The sequence below is a fragment of the Strongyloides ratti genome, assembly GCF_001040885.1.
Source record: "Strongyloides ratti genome assembly S_ratti_ED321, chromosome : 1".
NCBI classification, from domain to species: Eukaryota; Metazoa; Nematoda; class Chromadorea; order Rhabditida; family Strongyloididae; genus Strongyloides; species Strongyloides ratti.
In genome coordinates this window covers 4,885,850-4,906,472 of record NC_037307.1, presented here as the reverse complement: position 1 = coordinate 4,906,472, position 20,623 = coordinate 4,885,850, and the positions used below count along the sequence as shown (strand labels likewise).

The 20,623-nt window shown below is 21.8% G+C and overlaps 8 protein-coding genes across 8 annotated transcripts; 3 read left to right on the top strand and 5 right to left on the bottom strand.

Moving 5' to 3' along the window:
• Positions 1-475: 475 nt before the first annotated feature.
• On the top strand, positions 476-1,676 carry SRAE_1000158200 (Alpha/beta hydrolase fold-3 domain-containing protein; the record flags this gene model as incomplete). The annotated part of the gene is made up of 2 exons (XM_024648556.1): positions 476-538; positions 582-1,676. The coding sequence occupies 2 exons, from the start codon at positions 476-478 to the stop codon at positions 1,674-1,676; spliced, it is 1,158 nt and encodes a 385-aa protein (XP_024502522.1).
• An 827-nt stretch (positions 1,677-2,503) lies between these two features.
• Positions 2,504-4,039, top strand: SRAE_1000158100 (Hypothetical protein; the record flags this gene model as incomplete). The annotated part of the gene is made up of 1 exon (XM_024648555.1): positions 2,504-4,039. One exon carries the CDS (start codon positions 2,504-2,506, stop codon positions 4,037-4,039), a length of 1,536 nt encoding a protein of 511 aa, XP_024502521.1.
• Positions 4,040-4,113: 74 nt separating this feature from the next.
• On the bottom strand, positions 4,114-5,241 carry SRAE_1000158000 (Alpha-(1,3)-fucosyltransferase C; the record flags this gene model as incomplete). Its single annotated transcript, XM_024648554.1, has 2 exons — positions 4,114-5,103; positions 5,143-5,241. 2 exons carry the CDS (start codon positions 5,239-5,241, stop codon positions 4,114-4,116), a joined length of 1,089 nt encoding a protein of 362 aa, XP_024502520.1.
• Positions 5,242-5,769: 528 nt separating this feature from the next.
• SRAE_1000157900 (Moulting cycle MLT-10-like protein family-containing protein) lies at positions 5,770-8,115 on the bottom strand (the record flags this gene model as incomplete). The annotated part of the gene is made up of 2 exons (XM_024648553.1): positions 5,770-7,842; positions 7,906-8,115. The coding sequence occupies 2 exons, from the start codon at positions 8,113-8,115 to the stop codon at positions 5,770-5,772; spliced, it is 2,283 nt and encodes a 760-aa protein (XP_024502519.1).
• Positions 8,116-9,110: 995 nt separating this feature from the next.
• SRAE_1000157800 (Gamma-aminobutyric acid A receptor/Glycine receptor alpha family and Neurotransmitter-gated ion-channel transmembrane domain and Neurotransmitter-gated ion-channel family and Neurotransmitter-gated ion-channel ligand-binding domain-containing protein) lies at positions 9,111-11,958 on the bottom strand (the record flags this gene model as incomplete). Its single annotated transcript, XM_024648551.1, has 8 exons — positions 9,111-9,228; positions 9,292-9,935; positions 10,040-10,203; positions 10,344-10,357; positions 10,587-10,686; positions 10,739-11,170; positions 11,275-11,595; positions 11,643-11,958. The coding sequence occupies 8 exons, from the start codon at positions 11,956-11,958 to the stop codon at positions 9,111-9,113; spliced, it is 2,109 nt and encodes a 702-aa protein (XP_024502518.1).
• A 3,607-nt stretch (positions 11,959-15,565) lies between these two features.
• SRAE_1000157700 (Proteasome subunit alpha type-1) lies at positions 15,566-16,407 on the bottom strand (the record flags this gene model as incomplete). The annotated part of the gene is made up of 2 exons (XM_024648550.1): positions 15,566-16,204; positions 16,258-16,407. The coding sequence occupies 2 exons, from the start codon at positions 16,405-16,407 to the stop codon at positions 15,566-15,568; spliced, it is 789 nt and encodes a 262-aa protein (XP_024502517.1).
• A 421-nt stretch (positions 16,408-16,828) lies between these two features.
• On the top strand, positions 16,829-17,684 carry SRAE_1000157600 (Translation Initiation factor eIF-4e family and Translation Initiation factor eIF-4e-like domain-containing protein; the record flags this gene model as incomplete). Its single annotated transcript, XM_024648549.1, has 2 exons — positions 16,829-16,960; positions 17,013-17,684. The coding sequence occupies 2 exons, from the start codon at positions 16,829-16,831 to the stop codon at positions 17,682-17,684; spliced, it is 804 nt and encodes a 267-aa protein (XP_024502516.1).
• A 303-nt stretch (positions 17,685-17,987) lies between these two features.
• SRAE_1000157500 (Hypothetical protein) lies at positions 17,988-18,623 on the bottom strand (the record flags this gene model as incomplete). Its single annotated transcript, XM_024648548.1, has 2 exons — positions 17,988-18,324; positions 18,421-18,623. 2 exons carry the CDS (start codon positions 18,621-18,623, stop codon positions 17,988-17,990), a joined length of 540 nt encoding a protein of 179 aa, XP_024502515.1.
• Positions 18,624-20,623: the final 2,000 nt, after the last annotated feature.

Genomic DNA, 20,623 nt, shown 5'->3' with positions numbered 1-20,623 from the left:
AATAGTCAAATAATTTTATACTTTTATTATATTTTTAGTTGCAAAAGTACTTTGTCCTCTGATAATTATATTATTTTCAAGACAAAATTTTGGAATCATTGTAGTTTGTAGTAAGATTAAAGAGACGTTATAAATTATTAAGAGAATAACTATTTAAATATATATATATATATTCAATGCATATTATAATAGTTACATTTATTTCTTTACTATTTTAAAAATTTTTACTATAAAAATAAAAATGATAAATATATTACATTTATCAAAGTTGGTATGATAAAATACTTTCTTTTTTTAATTAAAGCAAAAATACATTAAAATTAATTACATTCTATTTATAGGAATTTTAATATAAAAAATATAACAAATTAATGTAAATATAGTTTAAAATAAGTAAACAAGTAAAATTATGTTTATATATTTTGTAATTTTTGTTGTAACATTAGTTACTTTCATTTTTTTAAAAAATAAACTAATGGATGAAAATGTTAAAGCTAAAATTATTGATATTGCAGTATTTGTACTTAATGATTGTATAGTATGTTTATTTATTTATTTAACCTTAAACTTAATATTTTAAGGGTGATATTATTGATGATATTTTTGGATATAAAGCATTAATTAAATGGAAAAGAATAGTTGTTAGTATGCCATCAATATTACCTCAATCTATTCCTAAATGGATAAATATAAAAAATGAAAAAATTAATAATGTAAAATGTAGAATATATGAACCAAAAGAAAAGAAAAGTAATAGATTAATAATATATATTCATGGTGGTGGATGGGCTATTTTACGACCCCGTGATTTTGATTGTGTTTTACTACCTATTATTGAAAAAGAAAAATGTATGGCTATATCAATTGATTATTCACGATCACCAGAACATACATATCCAGTTGCTGTAAATGAATGTTGGGATGTATGTGATGCTGTTTTAAATAAGTCTGCTTTAAGTAAATATAATATTAATCCAGATAAGATTACTATTATGGGTGATAGTGCAGGGGGATCTATGGCTGCTGTTGTTTGCCAACGTGCTATTAAAAGTGGTAATAGAAAATTTTATAGTCAAATTTTGATATATCCTTGCACAAATATGATTGATTATCAAACTCATAGTCAACTTGAATTTTATCATAAAGGTTTGTCTGGAGATAAATTTTTAACACCAGTTACAATGGCAAGATATGGATTAATGTATCTTGGTGTTGCTCCAACAAAAGAAAAAATTTTACTTATGAATGAGAATCGTCATATATGTGAAGAGTTTTTTAAAAATGAAGAATTTAGAAAATGTTATAATTTTGAATATTTACCAGATGAGTATAAATTATATACAAGACTTGAATCAAAATCTGAAATTACTTCAGATTTTCTTCAAATGAAAAAAGATGTTTTTCAACATTTATTAGATCCTGACTTTTCACCATTATTTTCTTCACCTGAAATTTTTCAACAAATGCCAAGAAGTTTTGTTCTTACAGCTAATGATGATATTTTACGTGATGATGGATTAATGTATGGAACAAAAATAAATCATCATGGAGGAAATTGTCTTCTAAGAAATTATATTGATGCACGTCATGGTTGCATGAATTTACCATTTAATAAACATAAAGAATACATGATATCTGATATTATTGACTTTTTAAAAGAATTACCAAATAATTAATTTTATGTTTTTTTTTATTGTACATAAGAATTTAGATATCTATGTATAGTGTTTCAAACATTTTTATTTCGTAAAAATTATTTTTATACAGGGTGTCTTTATAAATTTTTTTTATTTTTCATTTAATTTAATTAATATTATTTTTAATTTAATAGCATCATATGAAAATTTTAAGAAAACTGTTCTTTGACATAACAATTTTAATCTTTTAAATAAAATAATAAATAATAGAAATATCAAATAAATTAAGATCTTAAGAAAGAATTTTTAATATTATCAAGGTTAAAAAGAGATTATTTCGCCAAAAATTACACAAATGTTTTATTTTAAAGTTACAAATATTGTATGACTCCAAAAAATATTAACATATGACATACTATGTATATAAATATATTTTTAATCTTTAAAATAATCTATTCTATAATAAAAAATTATAATCATTTTAAATTAAATTGTAAAATAAATATAATTTTAGTACATAAAATTTTCTATGAAAAAACTTTATTTTTAAAATAATCGTATTTATATGTAATTATAAATTTACAATATATTTATGAATAGAGAAATAAAAGTAATTATAAGTTCATTTACTGATTAAGTCTTTGTTAATATTTGACGATTAATTAAATATATTTGTTAAGAAGTAATTTTTGTTTTAAAAAAAGATAGTATAAAAGAAAATTAATAAATTATTTTGACATCTTTTCATTAGAAACTATTAAATTTAATAAAACATTATGTATACATATACTATTATATTAAGCCTAATTTTCGTAAACTCTCTTTATGGGAAAAGTTTTTACAGTAGCAATTATGATACATCAAATATGGCTTACAACCCATATTTTGATATGCAATATCAATCGAAAAGTGCAAATCAAAATAATGGTTATTTTGTCTCTGATTCAGATTCAAATTACAATATGTATCAAAAGAAAACTAGTTATGATAGGGAAAATTTTGAAAATTATCCTAACATACCAGAAAGATCATACTATTCAAACAACCAAATTCAACTAGAAAATAGATATCAACCTTCACAAGGATATACAAGAAATAATAATGTAAACGGTTATCAAAGCAATAATATTTTACCATACTATTATTCAAATGAATATAATCCATTTGTAGCAAGAAACAATTACCCTAATACTTATTACATTCCATATAATATACAATCACCTATTCCAAGAAATTATTATGAAAATAATGGAAATATACGTCAAACCTCCACTTATCAAAATGGAGAAAATAAAAAAAATAATTATCAAAATGATGATCAAAATAGAAAAACAGTATATAATGGTAAAATGGTAACAGGCCAACGCAAAAATGAAGATGAGGAGTATGAACAAGAAGAAAATAATTATAAAGGAAGAAACAATGAAATAAGTAATTATAAGGAAAACACAAATAACTATAAAGGAAATAGAAATGGAGGAAGCAATTATAAAGAAAGTATAAATGAAGCAAAAAACTATAGGGGAAATACATATGAAGCAAATGATTATGAAGAAAACGCAAATGAATTAAATAATTACAAGGAAAATAAAAATAGAGCAAATAATAACAATGAAAATACATATGAAGAAAATGACTTTGAAGAAAATACAAATGAATCACATACTAAAAAGAAAAACAAAAATGGAGCAAAAAATAACAAGGAAAATACATATGAAGTAAATGACTATGAAGAAGATACAAATGAATCACATACTAAAAAGAAAAATAAAAATGTAGCAAAAAATAACAAGGAAAATACATATAAAGATAATGACTCTGAAGAAGAAACAAATGAATCACATACTAAAAAGAAAAATAAAAATGGAGCAAAAAATAACAAGGAAAGTACATATGAAGATAATGACTCTGAAGAAGAAACAAATGAATCACATACTAAAAAGAAAAATAAAAATGGAGCAAAAAATAACAAGGAAAGTAGGTATGAAGAAAATGATTCTGAAGAAAATACAAATGAATCACATACCAAAAAGAAAAACAAAGATGAAGCAAAAAATAACAAGGAAAATAAATATGAAGTAAATGACTATGAAGAAGATGAAAAAAAATCAAACAAGAAAAAGGTAGCATCAAAATCAAGTGAAGATGACAAAGATTCATCATCATCAGAAGAAGAAGATGATGAAAAATCAGAAACAAAATACCAAAATTCAAAAAAAAACAATTCAAATAAAAGTGAAGAAGAAACATCTGAAAAAAACAGTGATGATATGGAGGATAAGACAAAAAAAAGCAACAAACAAAGTTATAATAAAAAATCAAAAAATGTTAATGAGGATAATAATGATAACACAAACTATGATTTTGACTACGAAAGTTCAGGAGATTTCATTTTTAGTTAAAATAAATATATAATAAATATATTTTTTGTTATTCATAAAAATTACAATATTTTTTTACTAAATAAATTACATTTTTATCTTGTTAATTTCCATTTTCTAGGTATATAATTATTAGGTAAACATTCATTAGACTCTTTTTGCCATCTTTTTATATCTGGATATATACGTTGTTTTTTAGACTTGTAAAATTTTATTAATTCTTTACAAATATAACATCTAGAATCAAATTTTTCTTGTTTTTGTACCCATCCTAATTTTCTATATTCAAAATATTTTAAATATTCATTTTTATCATTTTTTAATTTATTTAAAAATTCACCCATTTTTTGAGGTGATTCAAAATCATCCATTGCAATAAAAGAATTAGGAGGAGCATATCCATCATACAATTTCCTAACACTTACAATTGGAATAGAATCATAAAAAAAACGTTCAAAAAATTTTTCAGTTATATAATGTTTACAATCAGTATTCTCACTTGCTATATAAAAATAATGTTTCTCAAATAATTTTTTCTTTTCATTATCACTTAATTTTATAGATTTTTTATTACATGAACCATATTGTACTACATTTAAATATTTTTTTAATGCATTAACTGCTATCATTCTTCCAGATGGTGTTTCACAATTTGAAACAAGCCAAATTATATCTTTTTTCTTATTTTTAAAACTTTTATGAAGTTTTTCTTCCAAAATTTGAATATTATGTGATGTTAAATTTTTTATTTGAAATGTGTCATTTCCATATGATCTATAAATATCTCCATTTGGTAAATAAGTATATGTAAGATTAAAATAATTTTTTGGATATGGTAATGATAACTTTCCTAATCTTATCTTATTTCTAACAAAACTTTCAGAAAAAACATTAACATAAAGTGTACTTTTTTTTGGTCTTTTAACAATATTTTTCATATCAGTATCACAATTATAAAAAAAATCATTAAACATTATTGCATCAGCATTTTTTAATAATTTTCTATTATCTGTATATAAACAATTATACTTTTTGCAAACACCAAAATCTTCCCACCACCTTGAATTCCAACTTAAAATAGTAAACTAAAAAATTTTTAAAATAATATAAATATATTAATTTACCATTGGATTTTTAGATTTTTTTAAAACTTTTGATGCTTTATTACTTTTTAAAGTAGATGTAAAATTTAAATATAAAAGTATTATTAGAATACATTTCATTATAGAATTGATAAAAAAATAATAATTTATAAGATAAAAATAAAATTTTTAAATATTTATTTTAAATAAATAAAATACTTTATTAAAATTTATACAATTATATTAATATATTAATATTAACCGTAAATTGTTTATAGATTTTATATAACAAATATATATCAGGTTTAGTGGAATTTAATAATTTTCATTATCTTAATAAGTATTATTGCGGATATTTCAAGCTGAATGTTATTTCTTTAAATAAAGCTTTTTCATTTTTCTTTTTAGACTGGATTCCAAGAATAGCTACTTTTCCATAATTTATTATACTCTTTCTCTTGTTAATATTTATATCAAATTTAAAGTTTAGTTTTGATGAATTTACTTTGTTGAAATAATCATATATTATGCAATAAAATAACTATGTAAATTATAATAAATAAAAAATATTATCAAATTTTGGATAAATAATTTTTCAACATATACATTGAGTATAAAAAAAAAAACTTTCACTTGTTTTAATATGTCATACTGAGATCTTTAAACAATTTACCGTACCTTGCTACTCATAAAAAGATTAGAAGGAGCATGTGGAATTTGTTGATGACTGAATGGATAAGTATGAATGTGAACTGGATGGAATTCAGAATGATGAGGATGTGGTTTATGATTTTCAGTATGATGTTCACCGGTAATTTCACCTTCAGCAGATTCACCTGACTCAGTATGTTCATGACCTCCAAGTATATGAGGAGATAAAATTTCAACAATTAAACTTTCTCTTGACATAACATTAGGAGACAAAATATTTGGAGAAAGTACCAATACACCAATTCCTTCTTGTGATAAGACACGTGGTGATATAAAAGTTGGTGACAAAATTTGAATTTGTAAATATTCTGGTGATAAAATTCTTGGTTCAATAAATTTTGGTGAAAGAACTTCAACAAGTAAAAAGTCAGGTGATAAAACCCATGCAGTTAATGCTCTAGGGGACAATATCTCTGCTCTAAAAAAACCAGGAGATAATATTCTTGCTAATAAAGCATTCGGTGATAAAACTGAAGCAATGAAAGCTCTTGGATTTAATGTATGAACAGTTAAAACTTCTGGTGATAATATTTCATTAATAAAAGCATGGGGTGATAATGTTGCAATTTCAAGTGTTACAGGTTCTCCTATTCTATTATAGAAAGCAAATGGTTCAAGAGTTACAAATGGATTATGACCATGTCCAGCTTCTGGATCTTCCTTAGAATGATTTGAATCCATCTCAGTAGTATTTTCTTGCCGTTTTATTCTATTCTTATTTTTAAAATTTAAATTCAACCAATCATTATAATTATTACTAGTATCATTAATCATTGCTAAATTTCTTATATCATTTTCTAATCTATTTTCTAAAAAATTTCTTGACATTGATCCAAGTTGTGGAATTCTTGGCAAGTTTTCATTATTTTTATTTAAAAGTTTTATTTGTTCATGATTTAAAAATGTATATCCATATTCATTCATTTCATGAAGTTGTTTTTTATTATACATTTTAAGAGCTTGTTTATATCTATATTCCATTTTTTCAACATTTATAACACTAGGAAAAATTTTATTTTCCATTTCTTCAATTTGTGGATTTAATTTATCAATAGTTTTTTGTAAAGCTACTGAAGCACCACTAATTTCTAGAATTAAATTTAACCATTGATTTTGTTCTACATTATTATCTACTACCGATTTCATTAAACTAGGAATATTCAAATATCCATCATCTTCATGAAAACTAAATACAGTTGGTGATAATAATCGTTTCTTATTTTTACATTTTATACTATTTATATCTTCACAAGGTGGTATTATATTAAAAAGACGTGGTGATAAAAAAGAAAATCTTTGTTTTTGAAAAAATATATCATTGACAATATCCATTATTTTATTCAAAAAGTCTTGATTCTCTTTATTTAATTTATTATTTTTTTTAATTTTTATTTTTAATGGATTATTATACTTACTTATAATATTTTCATTATGTTTATTCATTCTTTCAATATATTTATCTACATGTTCTGTCATCTTACTAAATCTTTCAAGACGTTTCAAGTTTCGTAAATGACCAGGTAATAATTTTTCTTTTTCTTTTAATCGATTAATCTGTTGTATAAAATTTTCATCTATTTTAGAATCACCAAGATTTTCATAAAAATTATTAACAGATTTTTTTACACGTTTCCGTTTATATAATTCATTCTTAATTTCAATTTTTTTTAAATATTTTAATTTATTTATCCTATTCATATCATAAGGTTTTTCCAAACTATATAAATATTTTTTAACATCATATCCTTTTCTAACTAGATTATATCTTGTAGTATTAAAAACTTTGATATTATTTTTTATTTTTCTAATATTTAATTTTCCATATTTTGATAATGTCTTATATTCCATCTCTTTATTTTTTGATAAATATGTTTCAGAAATTTTACCTTCCTCAATATAACGATCCCTTATATTTAATAATTTAACAACACATCTTGCCAATTCATTTAATTTTTTAACATCACTTGAACATTGCCAAAAAATTATTTCCTCAACTTTTGGTAATACTTTTAAAATTTTTTTTGCCTTTGACTAAAAAATTTATATATATTTATAAGTAAAATAAAAAAAAAGATAAGTTTATTATAGACATACCTTTAAAAGGGCGGTTATAGCTGCTTTATGATAAAAACTATTAACATTCGTCATATTAAAATAGTAAAATGTTTTATTTATTATTTTATTTCCTTTTTTTTTTTTATCAAATTTTTCACAATATGTTATAGTAATTATTCCTAATAGGCAAATTATAATTATTAAAAGATAGTTGTAAAAATTTGATTTATGATTACCAAGAATTTTCATTTTTATTAAAATATTACAAATAAATAAAATAAAATAAATAGAATATAAATATATTATAAAGTTATAAATTATAATAAGTGAAATATAAATTGCTTTTATTGAATTTTAAAAAGTCAATAATAAAAAAAAAGCAATTTTGAAAAACACTTTTTAATTATAACAGAACTATAAAAAAAAAGATAATTTGATCAAATTAATATAATACGTACTTGGAATGTTAACTTTTGCAATATTATTATAATAATATTATTATAAATATATTTTATAAAGTATTATTATTAATAATATAAAAATTGTAAATCAAAGTCAAGCATGAAAAGTAAAATATATATTCTGAAATTGAAAAACAATTATTTGAAAATGAATAATTTTCTAGGTTTCTCTCAAATTAAAAAGACGAAAATATAGTTTTTTTTTTTTTTTAATTATCATATTTTATTTTTTGAAAAGTAGCAAAAATGTTTTTGACAAGTTAAATAATAAATAAAAAGATTAAATAGAGTAAAACATATCTGTTTTATATACAATTTTAGAAAAGATTAAACTAACACATATTGTTATATGTATCATAATATTTTTCGGCCTAATTAAATTCAATATACCATATGTAACATTTCAAATATTCAAACGATTAGGTTTGATCAAAAATTAAACTAACTACTTAAATAATCGTCTTTCATTTAATTTTACACTAGGATTATATAATGTAATATCTATTTTATCTTATTTAGAATTATGAAATTGGTAAGTACTTTATAAAATAAACATATTTTGACATCCGACCTTAATTAATATTAAATCAAATTAATTTTAAGTTTATATCCTTACCAAGAAAGAGATTTCTATTTTAATTAATTAAAAAATTAATTAATACTTTATATATGCTCTATAATTTATTAAATTTAATTAGATTTTAAAATTTCAAAGTAATAAATTAAGGAATTAGTTTATAAATTCCAAACTATTTTAGAAAAAAATATTAATTTTATGCTATATTAAACAATATAAAGATAATATATCCAAAATGATATGTTAAAAATTAAAAAGGACAATGGAAACATCCACCGTGATTTTTGATCTATTTTTCTTGCATTATTTCGAGCTGCAATCTTCCTACAAATATTATAAAATTTAGTTTAATTTTATTGTAAAAAAAAAAGAAAAAAAATTTCTTACTTTTTATTTTGTATATGTCTAAAGGCAGATGCCCATTTATCTTGAAAATTTAATTTTGATTTTATGTTATTATCATGTGAAGGATGAGGATTTCTTTCATCAGTGTTAACTGATGTATTGTCAGATATATATTCTGTAAATGCTTTAATATTACTGGTAATAGATCTTTTTTTAAGTTTATTTTTATTATCATTTTCATTATTAATATTATCAACTTTTGACCAGTTAGCTAATCTTTCAGCATCCCTAAGTCTCCAATCACATAATGAAGATGGTGATTGATTTGTAGGATGGTGAATATTTTCACAACAGGTATTTGTTGATGTTCCTTGAGTATATTGATGAGATAGTAATGCTGAGTGTGGAGAGTGATGTTGACTTGAAGTTACAGAAGATGGACCATATTGTGGACAATGAGAAAATGAGTGTTCCTGAAAATTAGGCATTTCAAAAGTAACAGAATGAAAAGCAGGATGAAGCATTGTGAGGCGTGAGTTATCTGATTCATTGAAAATTTCATTTGGTGATTTAATAGAATCAGAGTTAGTGGAAGATGGTGGATTAACAGAAACAGTCCCTGTTAATGTATCCAAAAGGAGATAGCATGCTTCCATTGGACCAATTGTGTCAGCTGGAATTGAATCCTAAACAATATAAATAAAGCAATAGTGTGATAGTGCAAAAGTATGAAAAATTAGTATTTATATAAATTAAATTAAATTGTTGCAATTTTCTATAATATACTTACATCACAGTACCCCTTTTGTTTATCATTACCAAAATTAAAATTAGCTAATGTTTTATGCAAAAAATTTTTTGCCCTTTGTGATAAGTCATTATTGTTATTTTTAGAAGATTTTTTTCTTTTCCGCTTAGATTTTTCATTTCCTTCCCCTGTTGTCCCTTGAGTAGCTATAAATAGTAAATTATTTTTGTATAAAAAAATTTTTTAATAAAAAAGTGATTATTGAATATAAAAGTGCAATAACAAAAAATTAAACTTATTTTATTACAAAGTACTTTTTTTAAAAAAAAAAAAAAACAATCCTTACCTTCATTTAGATTACTTATCAATGATGACCATTTTCGATCAAAAAAAAAAAATTATTATTATTAAAAATATAAGAAAGTAGCTTTTTAACTAGGTATAGATAATTAAATAACTAAGCAAATGTGTGACTTTAGCAAAGTTAATAATTATATAAATGTTAAATTTTATCTTTTAATAAATTATAATAACTATATATATACATATATTTTTTTTGATAAAAAAATAATATAGTTATAAAACTAACGATCTAACAAAATTAATAAATAAAAACTTACCTTGTCTTTGAGCATAATTGACTATTGTAAATTCAATAATTACAGCAAAAACAAATACTATACAAGTTCCTAAAATAAAGTTTTTTTTTTTGGTAAAATTTTAGAAAAAATATAAATATACCCATAAAAACATCTATTGCTTTTAAATAACTAACTTCTGGTAACGCCATTCTAGCAGCATTTGCCTGTGTTGATAATGTTAGTAATGTTGTTATTGATAAACTAATACGTGCTGCAACAGATTCAATATCTAACCAAAATGAGAACCAACTTATAACAACAATTAATATTGATGGTACAAAAAATTGCATTACATGGTGCATTTTTTCACGTATTACATAAAATTCAGCCGTTACACAACTCCAAGTTCCAGTAGGAAATTCTCCATTACAATGCCCTGGAGAAATGTCAACAATTCTCATATCAGCCATTACAATATCCATATTTCTAGTTATCGGTTCATTAACATCCCACGCAATATTCATTTCTTTATTATTATATGCATATGACAATATTCTAAGTGAACATCTTTGAGAATCTAATGGCCATTTACCTAAAAAAAGAAAATTAAAATAAATAATTATATAAATATAAACAACTTTTCTTTAAGTATTTTTATAAAATTAAAAATAAGTACTTATTGAAAATTTAACTTACTTAAGTTCATCATACACATAACAATCATTGAAATTCTAGTATCATATAATATACGACCATCTCTCTCAATCCATAATAAAAAATTAGGTTGTGTAACAGTATGAAATTCTGCAATTCTTGAATTTGCAAAATAACAATCAGGATGCCATATTTTATCAAGAATTTTTTTATCTCTTACCAATATTCTTGAACTTTCATTGTGTGATAATCTTTTATCTTTCCAGTATTGTTGTAAATAAACATCTAATTGAAAATCCATTGTTTGTGTCCTGAAACCAGACAATCCTTCAATGTACATTGTTAAATTTACTTGAGTTGGATCTTCAAATATAAATAATTAAATAACTTACATATTTAATATTACTTACCATTTCCTTGTGTTGGTGTAGAGTATTTATCATAAACATGCCTACCAGCATTTAACATTTCATCCATAGCAATAGGTAATGGAACTGATCTTAATGAAACAAATCCTGCTGAAGAACTTCCTCCAGAACTTTCTTCATCTTTAATATTTTTTAATACTGATTTTAATGGAATATTTTGTTCTCCTGATGATTCATCATCATCAATCACACTTGAATCTATCTCATCATTGATGGTAACTATTGAAGATGATAATATTATTTGTATAAAATAAACTTTAATTAGATAATAAATGTATATTTTTTTTAAGTAAAACATTTGTAAAACTTGTATGAATATTATTTATCAGCATCCAATATACAGTACCATGAAAACAAATATTCATAAAATTTTTTAAACAGTTTAAACAAAAAACTATAATAATAAAGTAAAAAAATTTTTAAACTATGAAAGTATACAAAAAAAAAATAAATAAATGTTAATTAAAATAACGTGATAATTAGAAATTTTTTCTTTTAATATAATTAACAATTATACTTATTTTACTTTTTTTTTCTTTTGATAATATATATACATATATTTTTATAAAAAAAAAAACATTTTTCTATGAATTGGAAAAGATTAATGTAACTCAAAACATAAATCTCTTAATATACTAATATTCACGTTTTTAATTCCAAAATAAAAAAATGAAATAAATATATTTTGTAATGTTTTCATTGAATTTATATATTTAAAATATACTATATATTAAATTGCCTCCTTGTATATTTGAAGTTATACTAACAAAATAAAATATATTTTTAAATTTAACATAAATTTGAAGGTAGGACATTGAATAAATGAAATATTTTTTTTTAAAATACTTAACAAGGTTTTATTCTTTTTAAATTTCTCTAAAACTTTAAAATATTACATCTTATATAGTTTTTTGTCTTTTTTTTTAAATTTTTACAAAATATAAATTATTTTAAATTTTTTTTTTTGTATCTATACAATAATAATAATATAAAATGACCTAAAATGAAGAAATTAATTTTAGCAAAGTACAAAATAATTTGTCATAATAAATTGAATTATATATAAATTCCAATTATGACATATAGTGTATTACTAGGATATGAAATATTTTTTGATTCTAAATAAAATATAAGTTATGTTAAATTTTATAATGGCACGCCAATTTGCCATTCTAGGGAGTAATTTTAATAATTACAAAAAATAGTTTGTCAATAGAGACTTAGTAAAAATTACTTCTATATAATTCATTCTTTAACTTGACAATTTATGTAGCCATCAGTACATTTATTATATACATCTATTAAATAAAGTAGAAAAAGTATATTAATGATTTTTAAAAAGTAATTAATAAAGATCTAATATTAAGTAAATATTATGATTATAAAAATTGGTTAAAATTAAAGAGATTTTATTAAGCTAATAATAAATACATGATGTTATTTAGTAATGATGGCATAAAATAAATAACTTTAAATATTATAGTAGATGATGTAATTAACAAAAGAATAAAATATTGAAAATGAGGTAGCAAATATTTATACTTAAACAAATATATATATATGTATATATTTGAAATTTTATTTAAAGATTTTCTAAAAAGATTGTTATTCATACTGTTAAATTTAAACAAAAAAAAATTATATTTTATGAGAAAATTACTAGCTTTAGTCTATAAAAGAAGATTAAAGTTTATAATTTATATTATATTTATTTTTAAGATAAGTATAAAGATATTTCATCAACTTTTAAACAATTAAAATATAAGATTATAAAATTTTTTTTTCCACATTAGATATCAAATATATATATACCTTGTAAAAAAAATATTTTATAATCTTAAAGTATATGAATATATAATATTAGTATTCATGATATATTTGAGTAATATATAATATCCTCATAGAACGCCTCATAAATAACAACATTTCTTTGTTTTTTTTTTTTTTTTTGTTAAAAATTTAACTGTTATTTTATTGTGCACAAACTTACTGAAAACATCCTGTATAGCATACTTTAAGTATATTTAAAAAAAAAAACTTAACTTTAAATTGTCATTTCATCTACATCATGTTCTAAATTTTAATGAAGAGTAAATTAGTTTGGTGAGTACATTCAATTTCTCATTGAAATTAAGTTTTATTTTTTTAAATTTATCTATCAGAAGGGGAGTTTTATTAAAATTTTTGGTATACTTTTAAAAAAAAATGTTATTAATAACAAATAGATAAACAATTAATAATCTTATTATATTAATTAATAAGTTAAAAGCATTTTTCAATTGAAATTTTTATTTTTAAAATATTTTTACATACTACTTTTTAAATAGTATTTTTACTAACAATTTATTTTAATACAATTAAATAAGATTCTACTAACTGCCTATTTCAATAAAAAAAAATATATTAGAAAAAAAAACATTAAAATTTAAAATATAAAAAGATTAAAAAAAATTAATTATTTAATAATTCATCTTAAATTTCTAAATTTATAACACTTACACAATGTATAACTTTTTTTTTTACTTAAATAAATACTTCTTAAAATTCATATTTCTATTAGCAAAAATATAATAATACATTTTTGGTTATATTAAAATTTTGAAATAAACAGAATATTAACAAATAAAGCATTCAAAGATCGTCTTCAACATAAATTAACATACAAAATTGGTCATAAATATTTCAAAATAAAATTGAAAATGCATTTTATAAGATTCTATCTGACCAAGTAAATTCAAAAAATGTCATTTACTTAATAAAATATAAATTCATTTTCAATATCTTTACAATGAAATTCAATGAATAGATGTGCATTAACATCATAAATACTTAACTTTTCCTGAATTAAGTTTGAAAAATTGAAACTATGGGAATAAATTTGAAATTTCACAACTATATGAAATTCAATCTATCTATGAAAATATCATCTTATATAATATAATAAATATAATAGTATATATTTTTTTTCTTATTAATAATCAAACAAGAAATTTTGGAAAAAAATTTAATATAACTGAAATAAAAAATCACACTTTAAAAAAAGCTCAATTGCAATAAAAATAAAAAGCAATTTTTAGTTAATAGTAATCTTCAAATGTTATCATAAATTGTTAGAGTACTTTTTTTTAAAAAAAAATCCATAATGATAGAAATAAAAAATATTTAAATTACTTAATAAATTTTATTATACAAAATATTTTTTAATATTTTATATATTAAAAAACCTTAATCTATGCATCAAAAATTTATTTTGATTAAATAATGAATCATGTAAACATTTTAATTTCTATAGGCATTCTTTTAACCATTATTTATTTATTTTGTGTAATAATTATCTATTTATATTATGAAGAAATATGTTTATTACAGAAGTATAAGTAAAGTTATTCAACAATAATTTGTATATATTAAAATTTTATTTAAATTTATAGAAATTTAATAATAAATTATAAAATTTATTATCCTAATTTGCACTTCAAGATTTATGTAAAAAAGTAATGTCTTTGATAAGAAAAAATAAAAATGATTCAGATTATCAAACATAACTTCAGTTGTTAAATATAATAAAAATAATAGACTATCAATAGACCTCCATAAACTTTTTTTTTAAATTCACGATTCTAATGTACTGTAATAAAAGCTGATGATATATAACTTTAAATGTGTTTATTGTTAAAGTTAAATGACGAAAAAAATTATATAGTGAATTTGAAAAAAAAATAGTTATTTAAAATTATGTTTGTTTTTTTTTTCTAAACAATTATTTAGCAACAAACAAATCATTTTACATGTATAAACCACAATAATTAAATCATTTACATTTATTATAACATAAATTACAATTTAAATCGAACCAAACCGGGAATTGCCGCATCTTCTATTCCGTTAACATTAAAATAAATAAGTTAGTCTTGTTGCATTGGTTCAGGATCTCCACCTTGAGCAGGTTGCTCAGAAGAGCCAGTTGTTGTACGAGGAATATTTGAAATAGCTTCCAAGTATGGAACAACTTGATCATTGTCCATTGTATTAAATTCTTGACCTTTTCCTACAATTGATATAGATGTATTCTTTTTGTTAAGATTGTCTTCTGCTGGTAATGAGTCACGAAGTGCCATCAAAGCATGATAAATTAATTGATCTGGTGTAGATGTGGCAAATTCATCCAAGTGACGTTCTAAATATGTTCTAGCAGATTGTGATCTAGCTCCAATAGCAGATGCATAAGTTTCAACTACCTCAGCAGAAGGTTCAGTTTTTACAAGATGAGTTCCATCACGATCATAACCAGCTAAAAGTAATCCAACTCCAAATGGTCTTCTTCCATAGTATTGAGTATTTGCTTGAAGTTTTAATTGAATTTGAGTTGCAAGACAAGCAATTGGTACAGATTCTTTGTAACTCCATCTCCATGATGAACATTCTGATTGAATGAATCTAGCCAAAATACGCCCATCTGACAAAAGTCCCGCAATTGATACACCAGCATGTGAGTCAACTTCAAAAATTTTCTTTTGATGTGATGAAAGTTCATTTGCTGCACGCTACAAAAAATAAAATTTGATGAAAAAAAATTCTTATTTTTTAAAAAATATACCTTTAAAGCAACAAGAACGACATGTGTATTTGATTTAATACCAACTGTAGCACTACCTTGCTTCATTGCTTCAACAGCATAATCAACTTGATGAAGTCGACCCTGTGGGGACCATACAGTAACATCACTATCATATTGATTACGAAACATAGCTTAAAATTAAAATATAACTGAAAAAAATAAAAGATTATCTTATTTATTTAGTTTCAATCTCCGAAAGACATCATATACCACTATTCTTCAAAATCATCAAACATAACTTAGAAACAATCGTCTCGAGAAAAAATACATTTGTTTTGGAATTACTATAAATTTGTAATTCTAATTTTTACAATTAGTAATTTTTTATTATATTTTATTATTTATTTATTTATTAAATATTTAAATATTTAAGTTTATTAATTATTTATCTTTATAAAATTTCTTTTTTAATAAATAAGTTACTTAAGTTTACTATAAAATAAAATTAAGTTCCACGAAACATTTTTATAATTATACTTTTTTTAGTTTACTAATACTTTTAATTTAGGTTTATTATTTTATTTTAATATACTAGAAATTTTAAAAAAAAATGAGTTGTGAAACAGTAATTGATTCTGGTGAAATTGACAAACAAAAGATATTGGACAATAGTAGTGGTAACAAAGCAAATGAGGATGATAATTTAAATGGTGAAATAAATCAGGAGGAGGATGAAGAATTTGTAAGAATTTTAATTTAAATAACTAGTAATTTAGTAATTATTTTTATTATAGGATGTACCTGAAGATAGCATTTTAAGACAAAAATTTCCAATGAAAAATAAATGGGATCTTTATTATTTGAAGGATGATAAAGATTTAACATGGTTAAACCGTTTAATGAAAGTTTATACTTTTGATGATCTTGGTGAATTTATAGCGTTTCTTAATGAAGCAAAACCCCCAAGTGTGTTAAAAAATGGTTCTGATTATAATCTTTTTAAACATGGAATAAAACCATTATGGGAAGAGAGTGACAATGTTGAGGGAGGTCGTGCTGTTTTAACATTAGACAAAAGTGCTAATTGCGAAATCCTTGATAATATGTGGAAAGAATTAATGCTTGCATTGACAAGTGAGCATTTTGCAGAATATAATAACTCAATATGTGGTGCTGTTTGCAATATAAGAAGTAAAGGGTCCAAAATTAGTATTTGGACTAGAAATGCTAGTGATGAAGCAACTAATAAAGCAATTGCAAAACAAATGGTTGAAACAATATTAAATGCTCCTGGAATTGATAAATATAAGAAATATTTTGAAAGTGTTAGATTTGAAGAACATAGAGTGGCATCACAAAAGAGTAGCTCATCATTACCACCTAAAATTTTAGTTTATGTTAAAGAGATAGCAAATGTATGGAAGGAAAAGGAAGAACAACAAGCTGCATCAAGAGCAAATCATTGATTTGTTTATTCCTAAAATACTATTTATATTTTAGTGTTCAGTTTTTTCTGACCTAATAAATATCTGTTAATATCTTTTGACTCTCTTTTTTTTTTTTGTCTTCTATAATTTTTATAATATAAAAGTCTTCGTTGTTAACTTATATCTAAACCGTATGAAAAAAAAAGAAAAGAAATACATACTTTTATTTATACATTGATTTTAACATTAACAAAAGAGTTTATTTATTTTATCAAAAAAAAAAACATATTGCCTTTACCAAGACAGAAAAATGGTACCGATATTATGAAATGCAAAGAAATACTAGAATAATTTTGGCTTGTTAACAAAGATATTGCTGATGTATTTTTGTCCCGTAATGGCATTAATTTTATATTCAATATGAGGAGATCCTACATAAGGATTTTTTTCAATAGGTGTAATGGGAATGTCTATTGGTTGAGATTTCTTAGTCTCTATTAATTTACAACTTTCTTCCCCACCATTCTCGTCAAAGTTACCATATACATTTTCCATTATATTATCATCCTCATTTTCGTATATTTCTTTATCCTCTATTTCATCGGAAATGTCATCCGGTATACGAGACAGATAATCCATAACTTTATCGAATACAGATGTATTTTGAAAAGTGTTGTCACTACAAATAGAAATTATATTTTTACTATCATTTTTTAATGTATTGTCTTGGTCATATATTTCCATGTGTGTTGTTGGAATATTACATGAATTATACCTAGATCTTTCAGTTAAAGCTGATAAAAATTCAACATTATTTGATGCATTAATATTTTGCATAACTTTTTTTGTTAAATCACTAAATTTATTAGTAACTTTAACAATCCTGCCATCAATAGAATATTCGTTATTCATTTTTTGATTTAATTTGCGTGATGCCTTATCATTCATTTCATAATAATATCTAGTTGAACGTTTCATATTATGTAATATACCCGCAGTGAATAAGACAAAATAAACCCTATAAAATAAAAATATTATATATATATAGAGATAATGGCAATATAAGATACGAAATAAATAAAAGATAGGAGAAAAAAAAATATACGTAGATATACATTTATATATATATATATGTACATATACTTCTGATACAAAACCAAATGTAAAATGAAAATGATGTGTCCATATATGGATAGTGAGTAAAAAGGCGGGGAATTATATTTCCCTCTTGCGCGAGGGGATATTCGCAGCAAGATAATAGATATATAGTGTTTTCCACCAAACTATATAATAAACTAAATATGATCTCTGATCATGGAATATATATATATATATATGTTTGTCGTCAACATTATCTAGTTAGCAAACAATTTTAAAAATTAAACAAAGTAAACACTTAATGATTCACGAAATTTGTTGTTTTAAAACTTCTCTTTGAAAAAGTAATAATAAAAGATACTACATTGAAATAAAAGTTAAATCAAAAATTTATTATCTTTTTTTTTTTTTATAAAAGATATATATATAATAAAGTATATAAATAATATTGTAAAAATGTTTAAAATTATTCATGAATCACAGACAAAAGGACTACTACTACAACTACATTGTATAATTTCATTTTTAAATAATGACGATAATTTTATTGGTAACATAAAGAATATAAAGGCCGTTGTTATGATGATGAAATAAGTATATATATATATATTAAAATATATATATATAAAATGCCGAATTGTTAGAACTTTCGGCAATATTTGTAGGGACGCAGGAAGACGTGTAAAAATAATAAAGATGAAAATCAATGAGGTTGTTTAACTTTGTTAGGAGAAAATAAAATTATTTTTTATTAGGATTAATGAGTTACATATAAATATAATATATATACAATAATAATAACTAAACAACTGTTATCTATATTTAATCCATAATATTTATAAGATGTTTAATTTAACAAAAATGTCATTACGGTTAAGTGTTATATATGTGAAGTAGTTGTAATAATAAAATTGGAAGTAAAATTAGGTACAAATGATAATAATAAAATAAAAAATTATGTTAATGGATAAAGAATTTGTGTTTACAAAGTCATTGTCCATTCAAACAGAAAATTTTTATATGATTCAGGTGTTGATATATTTTTCCTATTAACAAGAGAAGTAACATCTGTAAACATCTAAAATGTTCTAGAATATGTCAGCTGCGCATAAATTTGAATAGAGGCATAAACACTTTGTGGTTCATTATAAATAGCAAGTGTTAAGGAGTATGGACTTATATAAATAAGATTGAATTACTTTTAAAGAATAATATATATATATTATTTATTTCATATATACATTATAAAAAGAGAAAAGATTATTGAATGAAGAAATGATACATGAAAGAATAAATAGTAATAGTTAAAAATGATATATATATATATATGACAAAGAAGGTACATATAATTAGAAAGTTTATATTTTACAATATAAAATAATTGGGTACATTTTTGCATAACCTTTTAAAAATAAATTTTAGTAAATAATAAAATATGATGTGATTGAAATGATTATATTAGTAATTTTAAAATACGAATCATGTTGTATATTTTATTATATATATAGCTTATTTTTTTGAACACTTGTTGATAAAATTATAATTTTTTTTTTTTAGTTATTCGGGGAGAGATAAGAAACAATATATATATATATAAATATATATATATATATATATATAATATGAAGGAATTTATTTTATTTGTCATTATATAACAATATTGTACAATAAAGTTTTATTTACATAAATATAAAAATGTGGAGGTAACTTGGTAAATTGAATTATACACATCTTTACCAAAATATATTAGAATTACAAACTATAAATTGAAGGTGGAGATTTGAATAGCAATTTAAAATGCAATGAAAAATTTCTGTTTACATCTTTCATGTTAAAAATCTATTTTTAAAAAAAAAAACATTCAACGTTTTAAATTATAT